The 18076-nt window shown below is 40.5% G+C and overlaps 1 protein-coding gene and 1 pseudogene across 1 annotated transcript; both read right to left on the bottom strand.

Moving 5' to 3' along the window:
* Positions 1–227: 227 nt before the first annotated feature.
* On the bottom strand, positions 228–1112 carry LOC107503209 (annotated as a pseudogene).
* Positions 1113–11283: 10171 nt separating this feature from the next.
* Positions 11284–13024, bottom strand: LOC107503212 (UPF0472 protein C16orf72). The gene has a single exon (XM_016131160.2). The coding sequence runs from the start codon at positions 12910–12912 to the stop codon at positions 12070–12072; it is 843 nt and encodes a 280-aa protein (XP_015986646.2). The 5' UTR covers positions 12913–13024; the 3' UTR covers positions 11284–12069.
* Between the last annotated feature and the right edge of the window lie 5052 nt (positions 13025–18076).

Raw genomic sequence — 18076 nt, 5'->3', positions numbered from 1 at the left:
TCCTTTTTTTCTGTACCCTATCCATTTCAAGGCTTAAGGTGTTACCCTCCTTATTGAATCCTATAATTTAGGGAACAGGTGTGTGAAGTAACAGCTTACTGTAGGCATATTTTTGGAAAAATGGAAAAATCAGTACATAGCATAAGAACCACAATCACTGGTTTTTTTTCATGCTTTATTATCTTTAAGTACAAAAATTCTTCCAATAATGTCACCTAGAGGTCATTTCACCCTCTGCTCTGCTTGGCCTCCAGTCTCTGATTTCTGTCTTCAGCAATGATGAGGTGGATAGCCTATTCCAACAGGAAAGAGAAATCCATGGTTTGTTGCCTTTGCCAGAAACAAAAATGTTGGAGAGGTGGATGACAAAGTTGTTATCATTGGCATCTTTCACATGAACTACATCAAAAGAACCAGGTGTCTCTCCATGTTGGTGGTCACACCAATGCTTCCCAAGTTAGCACCTCTTGTCACCATACATAGGTTACCAGTGTCAAACTTGATAAAACCAGTAATTTTGTCAGTCTCCAAATTAATTTGAATGGTGTCATTCACCTTGATAATGGGATCAGGGTAGTGCATGGTACAAGCATCATGAGCTACCAAATGAAGAATTCCTTTTGAGCCCACCCACAAAGACCTTTCTCACTTTGCACAAGTTGTATTTGGCTTCCTCAGGTGTAATCCGATAAACACCAAAGTGACCCTCGATCGTCACAGATCAGACAGAAATTCTCTCCAGTCTTGTAAATGCTGATGACATCCAGAAAACTAGCAGGGTGGGTAATATCAGTTTGGACTTTGCCTCCAATCTTAATAACCCCTTGCATGCAGATCTTCTTTACTTCTTCTCTTGTTAGGACATACTTAAGTCTGGTCCTTAGGAAAATGATGACAGGGAGACATTCTCTCAGCTTGTAGAGACCATTAGATGGACAAGGAGCAAGCACATGAGTTAGGTTGCCCAGCATCCAATGCTTTGAAGCTGCAACATGCTTCAGATGTTTCTTTGGATTACAAACTATGGCTGTGCTAGGAACAGAAAGAGCCATAATCACTGTTCTTGAAGCAAAGTGGTTGATACTCTCAGATGTGACAACAGGGATTCCCATTCTGAATGGAACTGAGTACAGCAGTGTTGTTAAATCCCTTAAAGAAAGTCAATGTACTTGAGTTACATAAGCCTCCATTCCAATGGGAGTCAAGGTCCATCTAGGACAATGTTGTCCAATACAGTAGCCACTAGCCACATTGAGCACATGAAATGTGCCAAGACTGAATTGAGATATAATGTAAATATGAAACACATCAAATTTAAAAGACTTAGTACAAGAGTTAAAAAAATAATATAAAATATTTGACTAGTAATTTTTATATTGGTTGCATATTGAAATGAAAATATTTTGGATATATTGGGTTAAATAAAATATGTTTTTAAAATTCGCTTTTTCATTTTTATTTTTCTAATGTGCCTACTAGAAAATTTAGAATTACATATGTGGTTTGCATTATATTTCCATCGAACAGTACTAAAATTGGACCTCTGCCCCAGAAAAGGATCTATCCTGAAAACAACCTAAATGCTAATAATTAGCACATCCACCAACTTCTCTTGAGGCCGTCGAAACCTCTAAAACCAAAGGGCTGTGACACAAAGCACTGATACAAGACTATGTCTTCATCTCCAAAATATCTGAGTCCGTATACAAGCTATGAATAGGAGTTCCAAATAAAGGGCTTCCAAGCACAGAAGAAAATTATGAAATTTTCAAGAGTTATAAGAAAAGGCATTCTCGAAGTTCCTGAACAAGAAAATCTCAGTATTTACCAACTTAACTTGTGCTGACATGATGTCACAAGAAACCAAAAAGGAAGAATAAACTCTAAATGCTTTGCATGAGGTAGCACAGTGCCTTCCATTCTAACAATGTTTGTTGAAATGAATTAAATTGGGAAGAGGTTATCTAATTGGATTTGATGTCTTTTTAAATTAAAGTCAATGAACCAGGGTATGTCCATACACAACCCTAAAGCTCTCCACTGAGTCTATTAACAGGTATTGAGAGTGGATACTGTGCTGTCTTGGCTCTTCATAGAGCAACTACTGAATCCTTGCTAAAGCCTTAGTGGCTACAGGGCAAAATTAGGTATAAACTACCTCCATTGTAATAAATACCTTCTTATATCCATGTTTCACCTAAAGTAGGAGGCCTCCTGTGACATGGCCCTTAAAAACAGCATCATAACACAGCCTCTGATGATTGCACACACCTTCAGTAGTTATATTTTATCATTCATGAAATTCGTGCTCTATGTATAAGGCACAGATAGCACCTGAAATTATAATATCAAAAAGAGACTTTAAGAGATTTTGAGAACTCATTAACATTTTAACAGTGTACACACACATCACATCATTAGATGGTACAGTTTAAATATCTTACAATAGTATTTGTCAATTATACCTCAGTAAACAAGAGAGAAATAGGAAGAACAGATTTTTAAGCAAAGGGAATGTAAACACTTGAAAGAATAGTCCTAGACAATTGTATATAATTCCACTTAAAACATGAAAAGCTGAAAATGGTATTAACAGGTCTATTCAGTTAATTTAGTGACATATAAAAAGAAAAACATGCAATCCAGGCATTTGGTATTGTGAAAACAGACTAAGCAGTTGATTGGTTGATCTATTTTCAACAAGTTGTGTGACTGTCCTGTAGGCATACTTAGTCTGTTGCTATTGCCTTAAAAGAGGAAAAAATCCAATCATATATAGTAAAGTGGAGATGGTCACAGTGACACAGCAACCTCTGTTCAAATTACTCGTATTAGGACACTCTTACACTGGATTGTTTTGAATGAGATTCAAATCTATTTATGTATTTCCTAGTCTTCTTTATCACCTCCTGGTGTACCATTAAGCAATTTTTGAAGAGACAAACCACTATTACAGTATTGTTAAGGCCCTTCTCATTTTCTAGTTCAAATCCTTGTTCATGCTGTTTGCTAAGTACTTGTTCCCTGTGACAGCTTTCAGCCAAACAGAATACACTGAATGTGCATTCCAAACCACCCTGTCCTGCTGGGCTTCAAGTGAAACAAGCTCTTCAGACTCCATCATGTGAACTTTTCACAAGGAACAATCTCTCTCAGACAATTCCATTCAGAGATACTATCCGTGAAACTGGGACTTGGGGAAGGGGTGACATCACAGGCTTCCCCCCTCTGGCCAGGGTCATGACCACCAAAGTTGTATTTAAGAGGCTCCCATGTGGTCTAGAACATGATTTTCTTAATGATCTAACATTTCTCCCGACTTTCCCATAAGCTTCCAATTTAAAATATTCACACTTAAACACAAAGTTGGGTACTGGTGTCAAGAAAGGATGGGATTTCAAGAAGTAAATAACGAGAAACTTGTAGCCAGGGTCTCTCTTAGGGGCAAGAGAGTAAATGTGAGACATGCTATATAATAAATGTGCCGTAAATGCAGTTTCTTGGCAGTGTATTAGGAAGCATAGAAATACAACAAAGTGTATCCAACCAAGAGGCTGACAAATAAAATAAAATTAAATTAAATTAAATTAAATTAAAATAAAATAAAATAAGAGAGAAAATGTTAAAAAAAGATTTGTTTTGAATTTCTAAACCAAAGTTTGTAGATGAGAACTTTGCAAAATACAAGAAGATTATTTAACTGAAATGGATAACCATCTTGACTGCAGTTAAGCTAGAACAGAAGAAGAGCAGCACACTGGGTTGGATTCTGAGGAATCTGGGGTTGTTTTCAGAAAGACCTGGCCAGGAGCTCCTGAGGAAAGCTTTAGACTCTGGAAGATGTGAAGAGTAGCTCATGGATCCAGGATGGTTTACATTCTAGTTCACACCAGAGTTGGGGCATGTGGATTTGGTGGCCTTTCAGGTCCCTCTTTAGTCCAATGAATCTATGAACTCATCTTTCTGTGTAACATCATCCTGCTCAACTTATTAATTTTGAGAAAGAAAAGTGCCCAAATAAGGGGGCATTTGACTGTAATATGCCCGTTAAGCATCAGATTTTTTTTTAAGTACTTGACTTACTAAGGAAGATGGAATCAAAAGAAAGAGAAGTAAGCCTGCTTTGTGCATACAATTCCCATCTTATAAGTGGCCATGACATTCCCACCAGGTGAGCCTCTTAGCTGTTTCAACATGGCAGTCCTGATTTCAAGGGCCTCACAGAGCTCAGCTGGTCAGACACTAGATTATCAAAATGAGAATATCAAAGAAAGTTTTTCTGTACCACTATGCATTGAATTAAATCACGGATCAGAAATAGTCCAAGCTATGGAGTCCTTAAAGATCATCTAATACAACTAACTCCTTTATTTCATATACCAAGCAATATGGGGCTGACTTGCTCAAGTTCAGTTGTTATTCAAGTCAAGGCTTAAACCTGGATCTCATGTGCTTGCCACTGATGCCTGAGACACTATAATCATATCTACAAATAAGAAAGAACATTGCCAACTTATTATATGCTACACGTTTAATGCCCCATAGAATAAATTGCTCCTCTGAAGATTTGTTTTGAACTTTCCTTCCCATGATATAATTTTATGACAAAAATAATTATTTCATTTACAAAGATAAAAGTGCAGTGTAATGTTGAATATGGCTTTTCAACCTACATGTGAAGTAATGGAATTTGTTACACACCTCACTAGAGAAGAAATCCCCTTGGGGATTCGAACCTTAATGGTTTAAAGTCTGATGGGGCAGACATAGAAACAAACTGACCATTACCATGATGAGTCTGAAAGGGAACTTTGGGGAGGGACATTTAACCTGAACTTGGAAGGGCAAAACAAAACAGAACAAAAGAAGTAAAGCCTGAGGTGAGCTTTCATGGCTGGGGAGGAGTGAAGTAGGCAAAAAAGAGTTTAGGGCAGGGCATTTGAGATCGATAAAGCAACAAAGTAAAAGGGCCCAAAGGCCAGAAATGATAGAAAGTTTAGGAAACTTCTAGTGGTCCTGTTTGACTGGTAGCTAGAGTGCAATGATGGTGGCAAGGGGTGACTTGTGTTCCCTGAATGCACAATTTGAACAGTTTCCCCCAAATAAACACAATATAGTAACAACAGTATGCTTGTCATGCCAGAGTGGCTTCGCAATACAAGTTTCCTAGCCCCACTCAATCATCAATATATTAATTAAAATGTAATACACAATATAACTAAGGAAAGAATAGTGACATGAGCAACGGTCATCCCAATAAGTCACTGTGGCCCTCCCTAGTGAGGTCAGCTAGATGTCAGAAAATCAAAGCCTTCACTTGAGTTCCTTTAAAATAACAAAAATGAGGAAATTTCACTTAAGTTTTTGCCTCAGTCTTCTCATCTGCACTCCTTGAAGGAAAATGTATGAAATAAGCAAAGTGGTAACAAAGATAGTATGCAGAAATGAAGAGATTCCTTTTAAGCCTACAAATAAATATCACCAACAATGACCAATTTAAAGTTAGCTCCTGAATTAACCACAAATCTCACAAGGTCAACTCAGGTTTCAAGCGTCACTATCACTCTTTAAATACGAGAGGGGGACCAGAGTTTGCCACCTTAAAATATGCCTTTGGGAAATTGATCATTTTAAGTTGATTATTTTTAAGAACAAAAGACTGAGAAAGAATCTTTGACTCTTCCCTTTATTTGCCCAAAGGAATTTAGATAGAAAAACATGCTTCAGGAAGGGATCCTTAGCATAAGCACCTTAGCAGATGTGAATTAACTGTGGCAGACAGGAAAAAATCTACCAAATCCTGTTTGTTGGACCCCATCTGCATCCCATTGTTTCTGAGTGGCTCTGCAAGAATTTCTTTACAACTTGTTTGCTCTTTCTTATATACCTGTGAATTGCCTATGAACCCTTTGAAATCCTAGACCCCTGCCTTCTTCTCCTTAGTACAGAATGGCATATAAGCCTCAACTGCCCAATGTATCCTTAGATCTTACATTTTTATGGGACTCCCGATGTATATATGTAATAAATTTGGTCATTTGCTCTTATTAATCTGTCTTGTTATTTTTTAGTGAAATAATCCCCTCAGTTGCTCCCTCCCTCCCCTGACCCTCCACCTAGCCAATGGATTAATACTAATTGCGTTCCTTATACCATGCTTCACCTCCCTGTGACCATCCGCCACCTACTAATTTGTACTTCTTTAACCCTTCACCCCATTCTCCCAACCCCTCAAACTCCCATCTCCTCCGTCCATCACCAAATTGTCCACTATGTTTGCAAGTCTGTTTTTGATCAGTTTGTTCTTTTTATTCCTTACCTCTCGCATATAAGTGAAATCATATAGTGTTTATCTTTCTTTGTCTGACTTAAATACCTTCTAGGTTCATTACAGCAATATCTTTTTCCGTTCCCTTCCTTTTTATATGTAGGAGTCTTGTTTTCTTATCCTTTTAACCACTCCATCCCTTGGTTGGAGCACTTAATTCTTTTTCATTTAAGGTACTTATTGATAGGAATGTACTAGTTACCATTCTTTATTCCTGTTTTTTTGATACATGTTTTTTCTTCTTAAAGAAGTCCCTCCAACATTTCATGTAATTCTGGCTTGGTGGTGATAAATTCCTTTAGTTTATTTTTGTCTGGAAGGCTCTTTATCTCTCCTTCAATTCTAAATGATAGCCTTGCTGGATAGATTATTCTTGGTTATAGATCCTGGGGCATCATTCTTTCGAATATTTTTTGCCAAGCCTTTCTATCCTGCATAGTCTCTCTTGAGAAATCAGCTGCCAGTAGTGTGAGTGTTCCTTTACATGTAATTATTTGTTTTTCTCTTGCTGCTTTTAATTTTTTTCTTTGTATTTAACCTTTGGCATTTTAATTATGATGTGCCTTGGTATGGGCCTCTTTGGATCCCTGATTTTTGGAATCCTCTGACTTCCTGGGGTATTATGTCCATTTCCTTACCCAGGTTAGGGAAGTTTTTCAGCATTATTTCTTCAAACGGTCATTCGACATCTTGATTTTCTTCACTTACGCCAATCGGATGAATATTTGGAGCCTTAATAGTGCCCCATATGCTCCTTAAATCATCTGTTTAGTCTTGGGCTCTTTTTTGTTGCCATTGTGATTGAGTGTCCTGATCGACTTTCCTATCCTCTAGATAGGGCATGTGATCCTCTTCTTTATTCACTTTCTTTATTCCTTTGTTTTTTTTTCCATTTAATATACTTCTCATCTCAGATAATGTGTTCTCCATTTCAGACTTGTTCCCTCTTATAATCTCCATCTCCATTTTTATCTGTTTGTTGGAGTTCTCTACACTTCCCAAAAGTTCATTGAGCATCTTTGTTACCAGTGTTTTAAACTCTGAATCTGTAAGATTACTTGACTCCATTATATCTGGATCTCTGTTCTGTTCTGTCATATGGCTTCTGCTTCTTTCTCTTCACATTTTGGCTGCCTTTCTGTGTCTGTTTCTATGTACTAAGCAAAGTTCCTAAGTCTCCCGATCTTATTAGTGTGGTTTTGTGAAATAAGTGTCCAGTGGCACAGTCCTGAGAGGGGTTCAGCTGCAGCCAAATTATGCCCAACTCTCAACCCCTTCAGGGCCACCTGTCAAGATTCAGCAAGCAATCTACAGATGCTGTGCTTATTATAGTTGCCTCAAAAGGCCACACCAGAGACCAAGGCCAGCTGCCTCCAGTGTGAGTCCAGGCGCTGCTTAGCAAGGAGCACCTGACTCGCTGAGGACACACCTGGATGTTGCTTGGGTGGAGCCCAGGTTGGGGGTGTCAGGGTTTCAGGGAATCCTCTTGGCAGAGCAACCTCTGTTACCCAGTTTGATGACATCACAGCTATGGCGGCGCTGTGTCCATGCACTGGGAGTGGGGAGGGCTCAAAGGAACAATGGATACCGCTGGCACTTCTTTACAGAGGGAGTCTCACCTCGACCCTCTCTCTGACAATGTCTCCTTGTAAATCCCTCATTCTCCTTGCATGCAGCCGGGTCAGCACTGGTGCTCAGAGCAAGCAGGTCCATCGCTGCGAAAATCCACTCAGGGACGCAGCCCCTTTAAGAGGCGTCTGCCGCTGCCGCTGCCACAGCCTCTGTCCCACTCAGCCACTCAGACCAGGCAGTCCTGCATCCTCGCCCCATCCTACCTTCTGCCATTGCAGGGTGCTTTCTTGGATTTCTCCCTAATGTATGGCTTGTTCATCGAGACTCCAGGTGATTTTTCTTTGCTGCTGCTCCTTGTTTCCGTCACAACTTTGAACTGGTCGCCAGAGGGATGAACAGAGCCTCTATCGTCTATGTCATTTTGAAGCTCTCCTTCTATTTCATGTTACTTTGATTTTTAGTCCATCCATAAGAACTTAAAAGTTAGAAGAAAAAATATTTTTTTCTGCCTCCACAGTTTTGGCAAGCCAGACAGAAGAGAATGATCAAATTCATTACATAGGTACATATAAGGGTTCCGTAAGAATATGAGACTCACGGAGGCATTGGTTAGTTAAGGTTCATGTGTCATTCTGGACTAAAGAGGAGGAGACAGGGGTCTTGAATTTTAAAAGGGTTATAGGCAATTCACAAGTAGATAAGAAAGAGCAAACATGTGGTACAAGGGTCTCCTATTCTTGTGGAACTCCCTTGTGTACATATTTAATGAATTTGGTCATTTATTCCTGTTAATTTAATCATTAGCACAGCCAGAACAGAAAGGTAAGAGTAAAATTATTTTTTCTGCCACCACACATGTGGGATTCCAGTGGCATCACATGTTAAAGTCACAGGATTTCTGATTGTCTGAACAACCACTTATTATTCAGGCTCTTCAAAACTGGAGAGAGATTGAGAGAGAGAAAGAGAGAGAGAGAGAGAGAGAGAGAAAATTAGCTTCTTGAATCAATCACAAATATCACAATAAAGTTAGTCAGGTTTCAGACTTCACTAGTCTGACATATCAATCACCAAGGTTCCTTCTTGAAAGCAAATTGCTTCTGCTTCTGGGACCTTCCCTTTGAGATTTTAATTTACTTGGAGGGCAGTTCTAAAGCTGGTAGCTTCATAAGTCACTCAGGAGATTCTCAAGGCTGTGGTCATGGGGCTGACCATTTTGCAAAAAGCTAAAAGTTAAAAGTGAGGGTAAAGGCATGCAAGAGACAATCATCTAGAAATTCGAGCATGAGCCTTAGGTGCCTTTACTGGGCAGTACGTAAACAGAGAAAGGGAGCAGGTGAATAGCTATGCCTGAGTCTGGATGGGGGCTTACTCATCCACTAATTTAATAAGTATTTATTGTATGTGCATATGGATAAGACACTGTGCTAGGCACTGGGGATTATAGGAGGAAACAAGACAAATGAGGTCCCTGTCCTCTTACTGACATGCTTTCTTAAAATTCTCCATACTTACCTGTTAAAATTGCTATGGCTGCTCAGTCCTATAGCCCCAAATGTTCCAATGATTCCACTGAAGGAGAGTTCTCAAACACAAGAAGGGAGAATGATAGAAGGCATGGCTATTTTGTTTTTTTCGACTAACCCTCTACAAGATTCTGCAGCTGGAATTGAAGGCTTTCTCAGCCTTTCAGAAGCAGTGCAGAACAAACTGGAGGTGCTTCCTACCTGGTATGGTTTGAGTTATGGGAGGGTGTGAGAGAGCAAAGTCTTCCCAGAGAAAGCCCTGTCAAGGTAAACATCTCCACGACCCTGGTCAACCAAATGCCAATATCCCTGGGAAAGAGCATCCTACAATGATACCTTGTGCTATCCCTGCTCTAGTGTCTCACTGGACAACCAGGCATCCTGCCAGACCAATGTTCCTAACGCACAGATTGGATGGTGTCACCACTACCCCAGGATAGTATCTAAAGTACAAGGCCACACATTTGAGACCCTCTGTCCTTTCTCTGTCTCCCCTACCCAGTTCCTTTGATTCCCTGAACCCACTTTACTGATTTCCTCCTTCTCAAACTTTGTTAGATATCCTTCCACTGCTGTTATCCCATATGCCCTCCCTTTCCTACCCATTTTTCTGGGCCCAATTCCAATGGCCCCCAGAAGCTGTGATCCTCTTGGCAAAGAGGACATCTATCCTCTGAATTTTTCTGCACAGCCCTTGGGTGCTCTTCACACAATTAAAAGCGCCTTCTTGACTACATTACTTTATCTTCCAAGCCAGGATGTGCTCTTCGAGAATAAGGATTGCTTTTATTGTTTTTTTTTAAATACCCCTTCTAAGGGCCTAACCCAGTGCCTCAGTAACTACTTGTGGAATGCTTCAATGGCGAGTTTCTATTCTATCACAGAACTCATCATATTTTGTTGTATTACTATAATGCATTGGTCAATTACAATTCTACTACAAAGGTCACGCTAATGAAATAGAAAGAACTCTCTGATATGAACCTAAAGGCAAAGTATCTATCTCTATATGTTATGCATTGGTTTTTCGAGAGCCTGGGGAGATCTGGGTATTTTAACTACCTCTACCCCTTCCATGACTTCACTCCCACCTCCTCCAGACCCACCCTGCCAACTCTATCTCTTTCATCACCTCCACTCCATCCCACTCCTGTTCACTTTAGACTTTTAGGTGTCCCTAGGACTTTCACTTCCAAATTCTTTCCAGTCTTTCCCATATTCTTTCAGACAAGGAGAGGTAGTTCTTTCATTATTCCAGCTGCAAGGTGCATCTGGTTGCAAGGTGTATCCCTCAGGCAATTTCGGGAATACCAAGGCTCCCCTAATATCCAGAGTGAAGATTCTGGGCACTCTTGAGCTAAACAAATCTATAATTAATACAAGATCTGGGATATTTAAGCAAGTTTCAACTATGTAACAGCAGCTTCCAGCTCAAACACAGAGATTGTATGTTCTTATTTTTAAATTGATCTATTTTCCCATTTTTCCCCCTAAAACATAATGGATTTTAATGTTTTACTAATTATTTATACAGAAGGGAGAGCATTTATTGAGTACCTTTAGGTGCCAAGTATTGTGCTAGATACTTGAAATATGAACTTCCTCTTATCTTCACAACGACCTCAGGAGACCCATTGTTCCATTTCACAGATGTAAAACTGAGGTCAATAGACATGAAGTGATTTTCTAAAAATCATGAAGTGAATTAGTGGGGATAGAATTCTGATGGTTCTTCTAATAAAAGCTAATGCTCTTTTAATTATATTATGCTGTACCCTCAAGTTAAACCCAGAAGTACATTATACTTCATCTTCTACTTCAAAATAGAGATCACCAAAAAGATGTAACCTCAGAAAAAAGAACTTTTAATATTCATAAGAAAAAGAAGCATCACTGGGCCACCAAGAGTGCCACCATCGTTGATCTCAGGATCTCCGTTGTTGGCTCAATTTTCCTAAAAAGAGCACTGAATTGACTCAGTATCATATATTACCTGACCAATCAACACAGCACCTCTTTACACCATCACATAATCACCAAAAATAACCAACTATTAAAACCAACTCACAGACTAATAGGTTACTTGAAGTTTCTTTCTAGAAATTAGGCGCATGGTACAGTGGAGCAAAAACAGAAGACTCCAGATTTCACAAAGATGTCTAGTTTTACATTTTGATAGCATGTCATTGAACTGGTCATACGGTTCAAGTAAACAACCAAATAAACAATAAAGGATAAAAGTAGCCTGTAAACAAGTAAACATGTTAGTCCTTCCCCTTTAAGAATTTTAAATATGGTCACATCTATTCATTCAACAAACATTTATTGAGCACCAACAACTGTGCTAGATGCTAAAGAATATAACTGTGAACAAGATAAACCAGGCTCCCACCATGACTGCACACTGCCGCTTTAAATATTCTTGCTAACTACTTGTTCTCTGCTAATATTTTATTTTTGGGAAAGTCAGAAATATATGAGGCCTCTTCGGAAACACTTTTAAAGTTTCTTTATGGCAAACTCTGAGGAAATCTCAGTTAAATTTAGAGAAACAAGAGATGGCCTGGAGTATCTTTTCGACAAGCACGTTGAAGGTTGAGTTAGCTTTCAAGCCACATGTTGGAGGGCTACCAAAGAGGCAGTTTAGACCATTCGGGTGCGCTTGTGGGTTGGAGAGTCTGTGATACCATCACCGCACTGGCCCGAGGTGCGTTTGCGCGTCCCCTCAATGTCCAGGCGGAGCGCCAGTTCTTCTGAGTCGTTGGAGTTCAAGTCGTCCTCAAGGATGCTACTTTTTCGGAGCCCGCCACTAGTGTAACTGCTGGCAACGCCACTGGCTTGAGGTGGGGAGCCGGGTGCTCCAGATCTCACGCTGATGCTTGCCATGGCACCACTGAGGCCATGCAAGGCAACAGCCTCGTGGAAGGGCTGCAGGTCGACGTCCACCGATGAGCTGGATTCGGTGACCGCGGCCTGGCTGGGGGCTCCGGCAGGTGGCTTCGGGGGCGTCCTAGGGGAGCGAGATGGGGGAGGAACGGGGGGCACTTTGCCACATAGGAAGCTAATCAGGTCTTCTCGGAGAATGGTGCTCCGGCCCTTCTTCACCCACTCCAGCACATCTTTCATGCGACGCTGGTGGCCAACCTGTACGCCCAGGTCAAAACTTCGTTGGTGGGCATCCCCGCTCTCTTTGTAGAGGCTGGTGACTGCCATGGCCGCACTCTGGAAGGGGTCCCACATAGAGAGTTCTGGCTGTGGGCACACCGAATCCTTGTAGAGCTGGGCCACTGCGGTGGCCGAGATCTGAAAGAGGTGCCACAGCCTCTGCTGCTCTCTCTTGAGCCCCGCTGCCTCAGCTGTAGCCTCGTCCTGCAGCTCGGGGGGCAACTGCTCTTCCTGCTCGGCCTCGGCCAAGCACTGGCGCTCCCACTTGGAGAACCAGTGTTCCGCGACCCCGGCCTCGCCCTCCTTCGGCTGCTCCTCCATCCTCCTCCTGGCCGCTGGCCTCCTGCTCTACCTTCTCCTGCTCCGCCACCGCCACCTCACCTCCTGCTCCGAGCTCCCCTTCTCCTTCTGCGGCCACCACCACCTCCTCCGCGTGTGCCGGCGGCGGGTGATCGGGCAGTGGGAGGGGCCCTGCGGCCAACTGCCGCGGTGCGCTGCCCGCTGTCTGGGTGCTCGCCCCGCCCCGCCCCGCCCGGTCCAGCCCCCAGCTACGCCGCGGAGATAACTCTGCAGCCGCTGGCGCCGCCTCGCTGCCACCTTCCGGCCCCACGGTCTGCTCCTACGGCCACCCCATGGCGCCGCGGCCTCCCCGAAGCTGCTGCTGCTGCCGCCGCCACCGCCTCAGTCACCGCCACCGCGGTCCCGCAGCTCGGCCCCAACCCCCTCTCCGCTGCGGCCGCTACACCTAGAACTCAGAGGGGGGCCAGCTGGAGCGCTGCCTCAACACCGCGCTTGCCTACTGCTTGGCCCCCTTTTCACACATTTTTGAGACTTGTCGACTTCATCCAATGAGCTGATCAAATTTTACATCCTATGTTGCCAGAGAGGATTATGGGGCAACTTCATAGTGTCGATCACATCCAGGGCGCCGATCCGGGAAGGCCAGGGGGTAGAGTGGAAGGAGCACAGACCTCGTGAATAGGCAGGCATTCTGAATCCCAGCAATGCCCTCCACACAGTAGGTGCCCAAGAAAAGTGTTTCCCGTGAATCGGAGCAATACTTTGTGGAGAGAAAAAAAAAATCACATCACACGACCCCTCCTCGCAGCCCCCCGCAGTCTTAGGTCTCAGTTTCCCCAAGTGCCCAATGAGGTTGTTGGATGAGGTCTCTGGAATGTACTTCCAGTCGTAATTTAGAACTTTACTGCTGTCCCTGCAAAGCACCTCTTCTGGGCTAGTTGCACACTTAACTGAATTCTAAGTCGCGCTCCAAAATGGTATTGATTTTTTTCCTTTGCAAAGTTTTTTTTTTGTCATTAAAAAACGGGTTGACGTTTTCTGTGTTATCTACTTTCAACTATTGAAAATTCCAAGATGAAAAAGTAAGATAAAATAAAGAAAATAAAATAAATCCCAAACTCGAGATTTTCTGGTCTAGTGTAAAATTCAGTACTTTTTAGGAAAGAAAAAAAAACTCATAATAATACAAAACTTAAGCTAAAAAAGGTATATGATACTAAAGTTTTTTTTCCTTGGGTTCAATAACAACCACCTTTTTCAGTGGTGACAATTCCACAGCAAACTGTGTCCAGAAGAAAAATTAGCACTGAGCTAAAATAACATCAAAAACGGGAGGAAGAAACATAATAATTTTTTGAATGTAGGAAAAAAAGTTAGAATTCAGTTTTTGTAGAATATTTGCTAAGTCTCCAAAAGCCTTACAATTTATATAAAGAAAGCTAAATCTTCTAGAAAAATAAGTTTGTTTAATAATTCCCAAATATGAAAATTGGTATTTAAAATAAAGTGATCTAATAATTAAGCTTTATCATGGTCCTTAAAAAAATTACATGTTTCTAAAATATGAAAGAGAGGAAGAAGAAGGTTTGTGCGCTTTCTCAGCAAACTGGGCTTTTTCACGATTCATTAAACCCTTTTTCCATATGTGTAATTGGACTCTTCTCATTTACATAAAGGAGGGACGAGGCAAAAGACCTAAGATCAGCCCAAAAGGAGAAATACATTTCTCATTCTATGTTAAATAATACTGTAGACGAAAACTCCAAGAAGGCAGAGCTCCTTCCCCCACTCCCACCCCATACACACAACCCACACATACCAGCCCTGAAATAGTTCACGGCCAAAGGAGTTAGTGGGTTTGCCAGAGCCTTGAAGATTGCCCTACACACAGTGCCTCACAGTACTTATCAGGAACATGTTTTTATTTTATCTTCTCTAAGTAAAAAGCTTGGACTGAAATGACTGACAGTAGAGCACTGTATCCTATTTTCTCTTCTCATTTCTGATTGGCTTAAAAAAAAAACAAGAAGAAAGACGGCACTGTCTTTGAAAGAGCACAACCCTCTGCTTGGGCTTGAGTTGTCTGGCTGGTATTCTCCTTTCAGTTGGATTCAGCACCTGATTAATTAGTTAATTAGTACTTAGAGCTGACTAGCCCCGGTCGGCAATTTTCATGCCCTGCATGGTGAAATGTTGAATCCAGCATTGAAATTTCTGTCGCACACCCTAATTATTATCACCCCACTACTTTTAAAGCCATTGCACCAAATTATTATAATAGACAGAGCCAGACAACTGTGTGGGAATATGTTCTTTCTGAGAAATAATGGTAGACTTAATCAATATTTTTCACTGTTGCCCTTAACACGTTTAAATAAAACAACTGAATGGGGAAAATTCTAATTCAATTAGCCTCCAACTTCTTCCATAGAGAAAATGATTTTATATGGAAAGATGTTAGAAAAAGCACACTAAAAAATTGTAATGTTTCAGCAATTTCTCAGATTGTAAAAAATATGTTTACAAGATATCATATCTGAGAGTAGTATTTGTTCCTATGTGTCTAAATTGTCAGGAATTTTTTTTAAAAAAAGAATAAAAAATAGAAACAAAGCAAAACAAAAAAGATCATTTTAAGTAGCTGTAAGAAATCATGTTCTCTGTATGTTTGGGGTAGGAGACTTTTGATGTTTAAAAATACTGACATAGTTTAGGAATGAGTTTTTCTATGGGAAAAAAATATTCCTTGGCCGTTTCCCTATTCTTCCATAAATTCGATGTCATGGCTAATGTTAAGTATCAACTAGGGAAAAATAGTTTTAGAAAATAAGTTAGGACATAAACTTACAGGAATCTAATTTTTAGCATTTCTCAATATACTGTTACCAAAAAAGAGTCCCAGCGTGTCAATCATTTTCAACGTTATGGGTAGCTATTTTCACCTGAAATCATCTTATATTTCAGTAGTGAGTTGCCTGTAATTGTAAGAGCTAAATGGTACACAAAACTGGATACACAACCACACAGATCAGTAAATGGGTTGGACTGAAAGCAAAAGTAAACACCAACCTTAGGAAATGAAAGAAGTTAAAAGATAAGTGTTAAGGACCTTATTCTTTTTGGAGAATAAAACAAGATTTAGTAGCTTTCCACTTAATTTAAATGAAAAGAATCACTACCTTACATATTGCAGTGATAATGTAATGGGGAAAGAAAACAAAAAAGTCTTTGTACAAATGACACCTCCTATAGTTGTTGTGAAGAAACTTTTCCCCTTGGTATCTGCTAACAAATTCTAATTAATGCTGCACATTCCTTTACTGAAATCATTTAATGCGTAACAAGGGGGGTAAAAAGAAATGCTGAATGCTTGTGATTGCCCTGTTAGAATTATGGGAGTGAAAGCCTGGGGCCCCAAACTTACTGTCTATTAAAGCCAAGCTTTGAAAAAGAAATGCAACCTACAAAAGCTGTCAATCTCCCTTGCCCCTAAAGCCTGGGTTCACATGGATTCAAGTGACAGCCCTCCTCCCCCATGCACAATACATCAATCTGTCTCTCCCACAAGCACCCACAGCCCATTGTGCTGGCCGCAGGTGCCTATTATGGCACCCATGGCTGCCTCCCACAGCTCCGCCCCTGAGAAACAGGAACTGCAGACAATGGAGCCCTGTGGGAAGACAGAGGTGGGTGTTGGGAGGGATAGCAGACAGATGGTAAAGGGTATAGGGTAGTAAGGTAGTTTCAAAACAAATGTCAAACATTCAAAATTATTACTTTCGCATGTCTTCCCTTTTGTATTGCCTTTGCTTCAATCACCATCTGCCATAATCACAAAAACACTTACCTGTTATAATGAATGTTTGCTCCTCTTTCTGTGTGATGGTGGAAGGGATGATCTTCAATACTCTACCCTCCTATTTAGCCTCTAGGTTTCTCAAGGTCACAGACAGGAGTTTTAGTTAAGTGACATCAGTAGAACAGATAGGGGAAAGGAGGAAGATTTCTAATTTTTTTTGCAGGGTTTGTGATTTCCCCTCGAGCTTAGTTTTGGGCTTCTTAAAGGGCAAAGGTTATGAAAACTAGTTACTTTGGATAACATATTTGTGAAATAAAAGTACTATAAGACTTACAAATGTCAAATCAGGCAGGTGGAAATTCTTAGGGCATTTCTTTTCTGGTAAAGTGTCACATAAATGGAGATGAGGTGGATTTAATAATAAAAGTAGTGAAGGTTTCTGACTAAACCTCTTTTTCTATTTCTAAACATGTTAACAAAAATAAGTGAAATTGTAAAAAAAATATACTATTCACATCGATTGCCATTATCAGGAAAAAGTACATTTTAAACATTTCGTTTCATAAACTGTCACTTGTGTATGGTATTTTTAATCTTCTGAGTTATGGACTAATTAAGAAGCAATAAATTGAAGAATTAAGATGTGTGCCAAAAACACGTATATTAGTTCAAGTAATATGATTTAGCTGCTTTTGCCCTTACTTTATCATCTCAATATACAACCTTATTCCTATTTCCAGGATAATTTATCATAAATTGAAACGAAACTAACAATGACTTCATCAGTACCACTACCACCTGTCTCAAACAAAAAACGACTAAGGAAAATCTGGCACAAAAATCAGTAAGTCATGGTCAAGAGGACTGGAGACTTGTTAGGAAGAGAGTACTGCCAAAATAATGCCAGGGACTAAAACCAGCCAGTTTTCCTGAAGCAAACAAGAGGGTCTTGGTTTGCTGTCAAAAACTACAAACTAAGCTTTAACTAGGGACTGTCAGGGATCCAAATGAGCCCCTGGCCAGGGAGAGCTTAATTAGAAGAGTTGGTTTGGGTTTTTTAAATTACACAAGAAAAACAACCAATACAGTATGAAAGCATACAGTGGTCTAATGTAGCACAAAATTCACTATTCCATTATGTGTGTGTGTAGTCATTTTGCACATTATGTTAACAATATAAATTTAGATTTTAAACAATATTTTCGTGCCCATTACTAGGGCATGTTTATTTTCTTCTTCTGTATTCTTTTGGAGATTTTAATATATTTATCACCAAACACAAATATGCTTCCTCCTTTTTATGTAAATAGTAGCATACTACATACACTATTTTTTTTTACCTGAGAGATCCTGGAGATCAGTGCATCTCAGAACACTAAGAGCAAC

This window comes from Rousettus aegyptiacus, unplaced genomic scaffold, assembly GCF_014176215.1.
Source record: "Rousettus aegyptiacus isolate mRouAeg1 unplaced genomic scaffold, mRouAeg1.p scaffold_m13_p_9, whole genome shotgun sequence".
NCBI lineage: Eukaryota > Metazoa > Chordata > Mammalia > Chiroptera > Pteropodidae > Rousettus > Rousettus aegyptiacus.
This window is presented reverse-complemented; position numbering and strand designations above follow the sequence as displayed.

Excerpts from the sequence above, each read along its gene's own strand:
- LOC107503212 (XM_016131160.2), bottom strand. The coding sequence starts at position 12,912 with ATGGAGGAGCAGCCGAAGGAGGGCGAGGCCGGGGTCGCGGAACACTGG.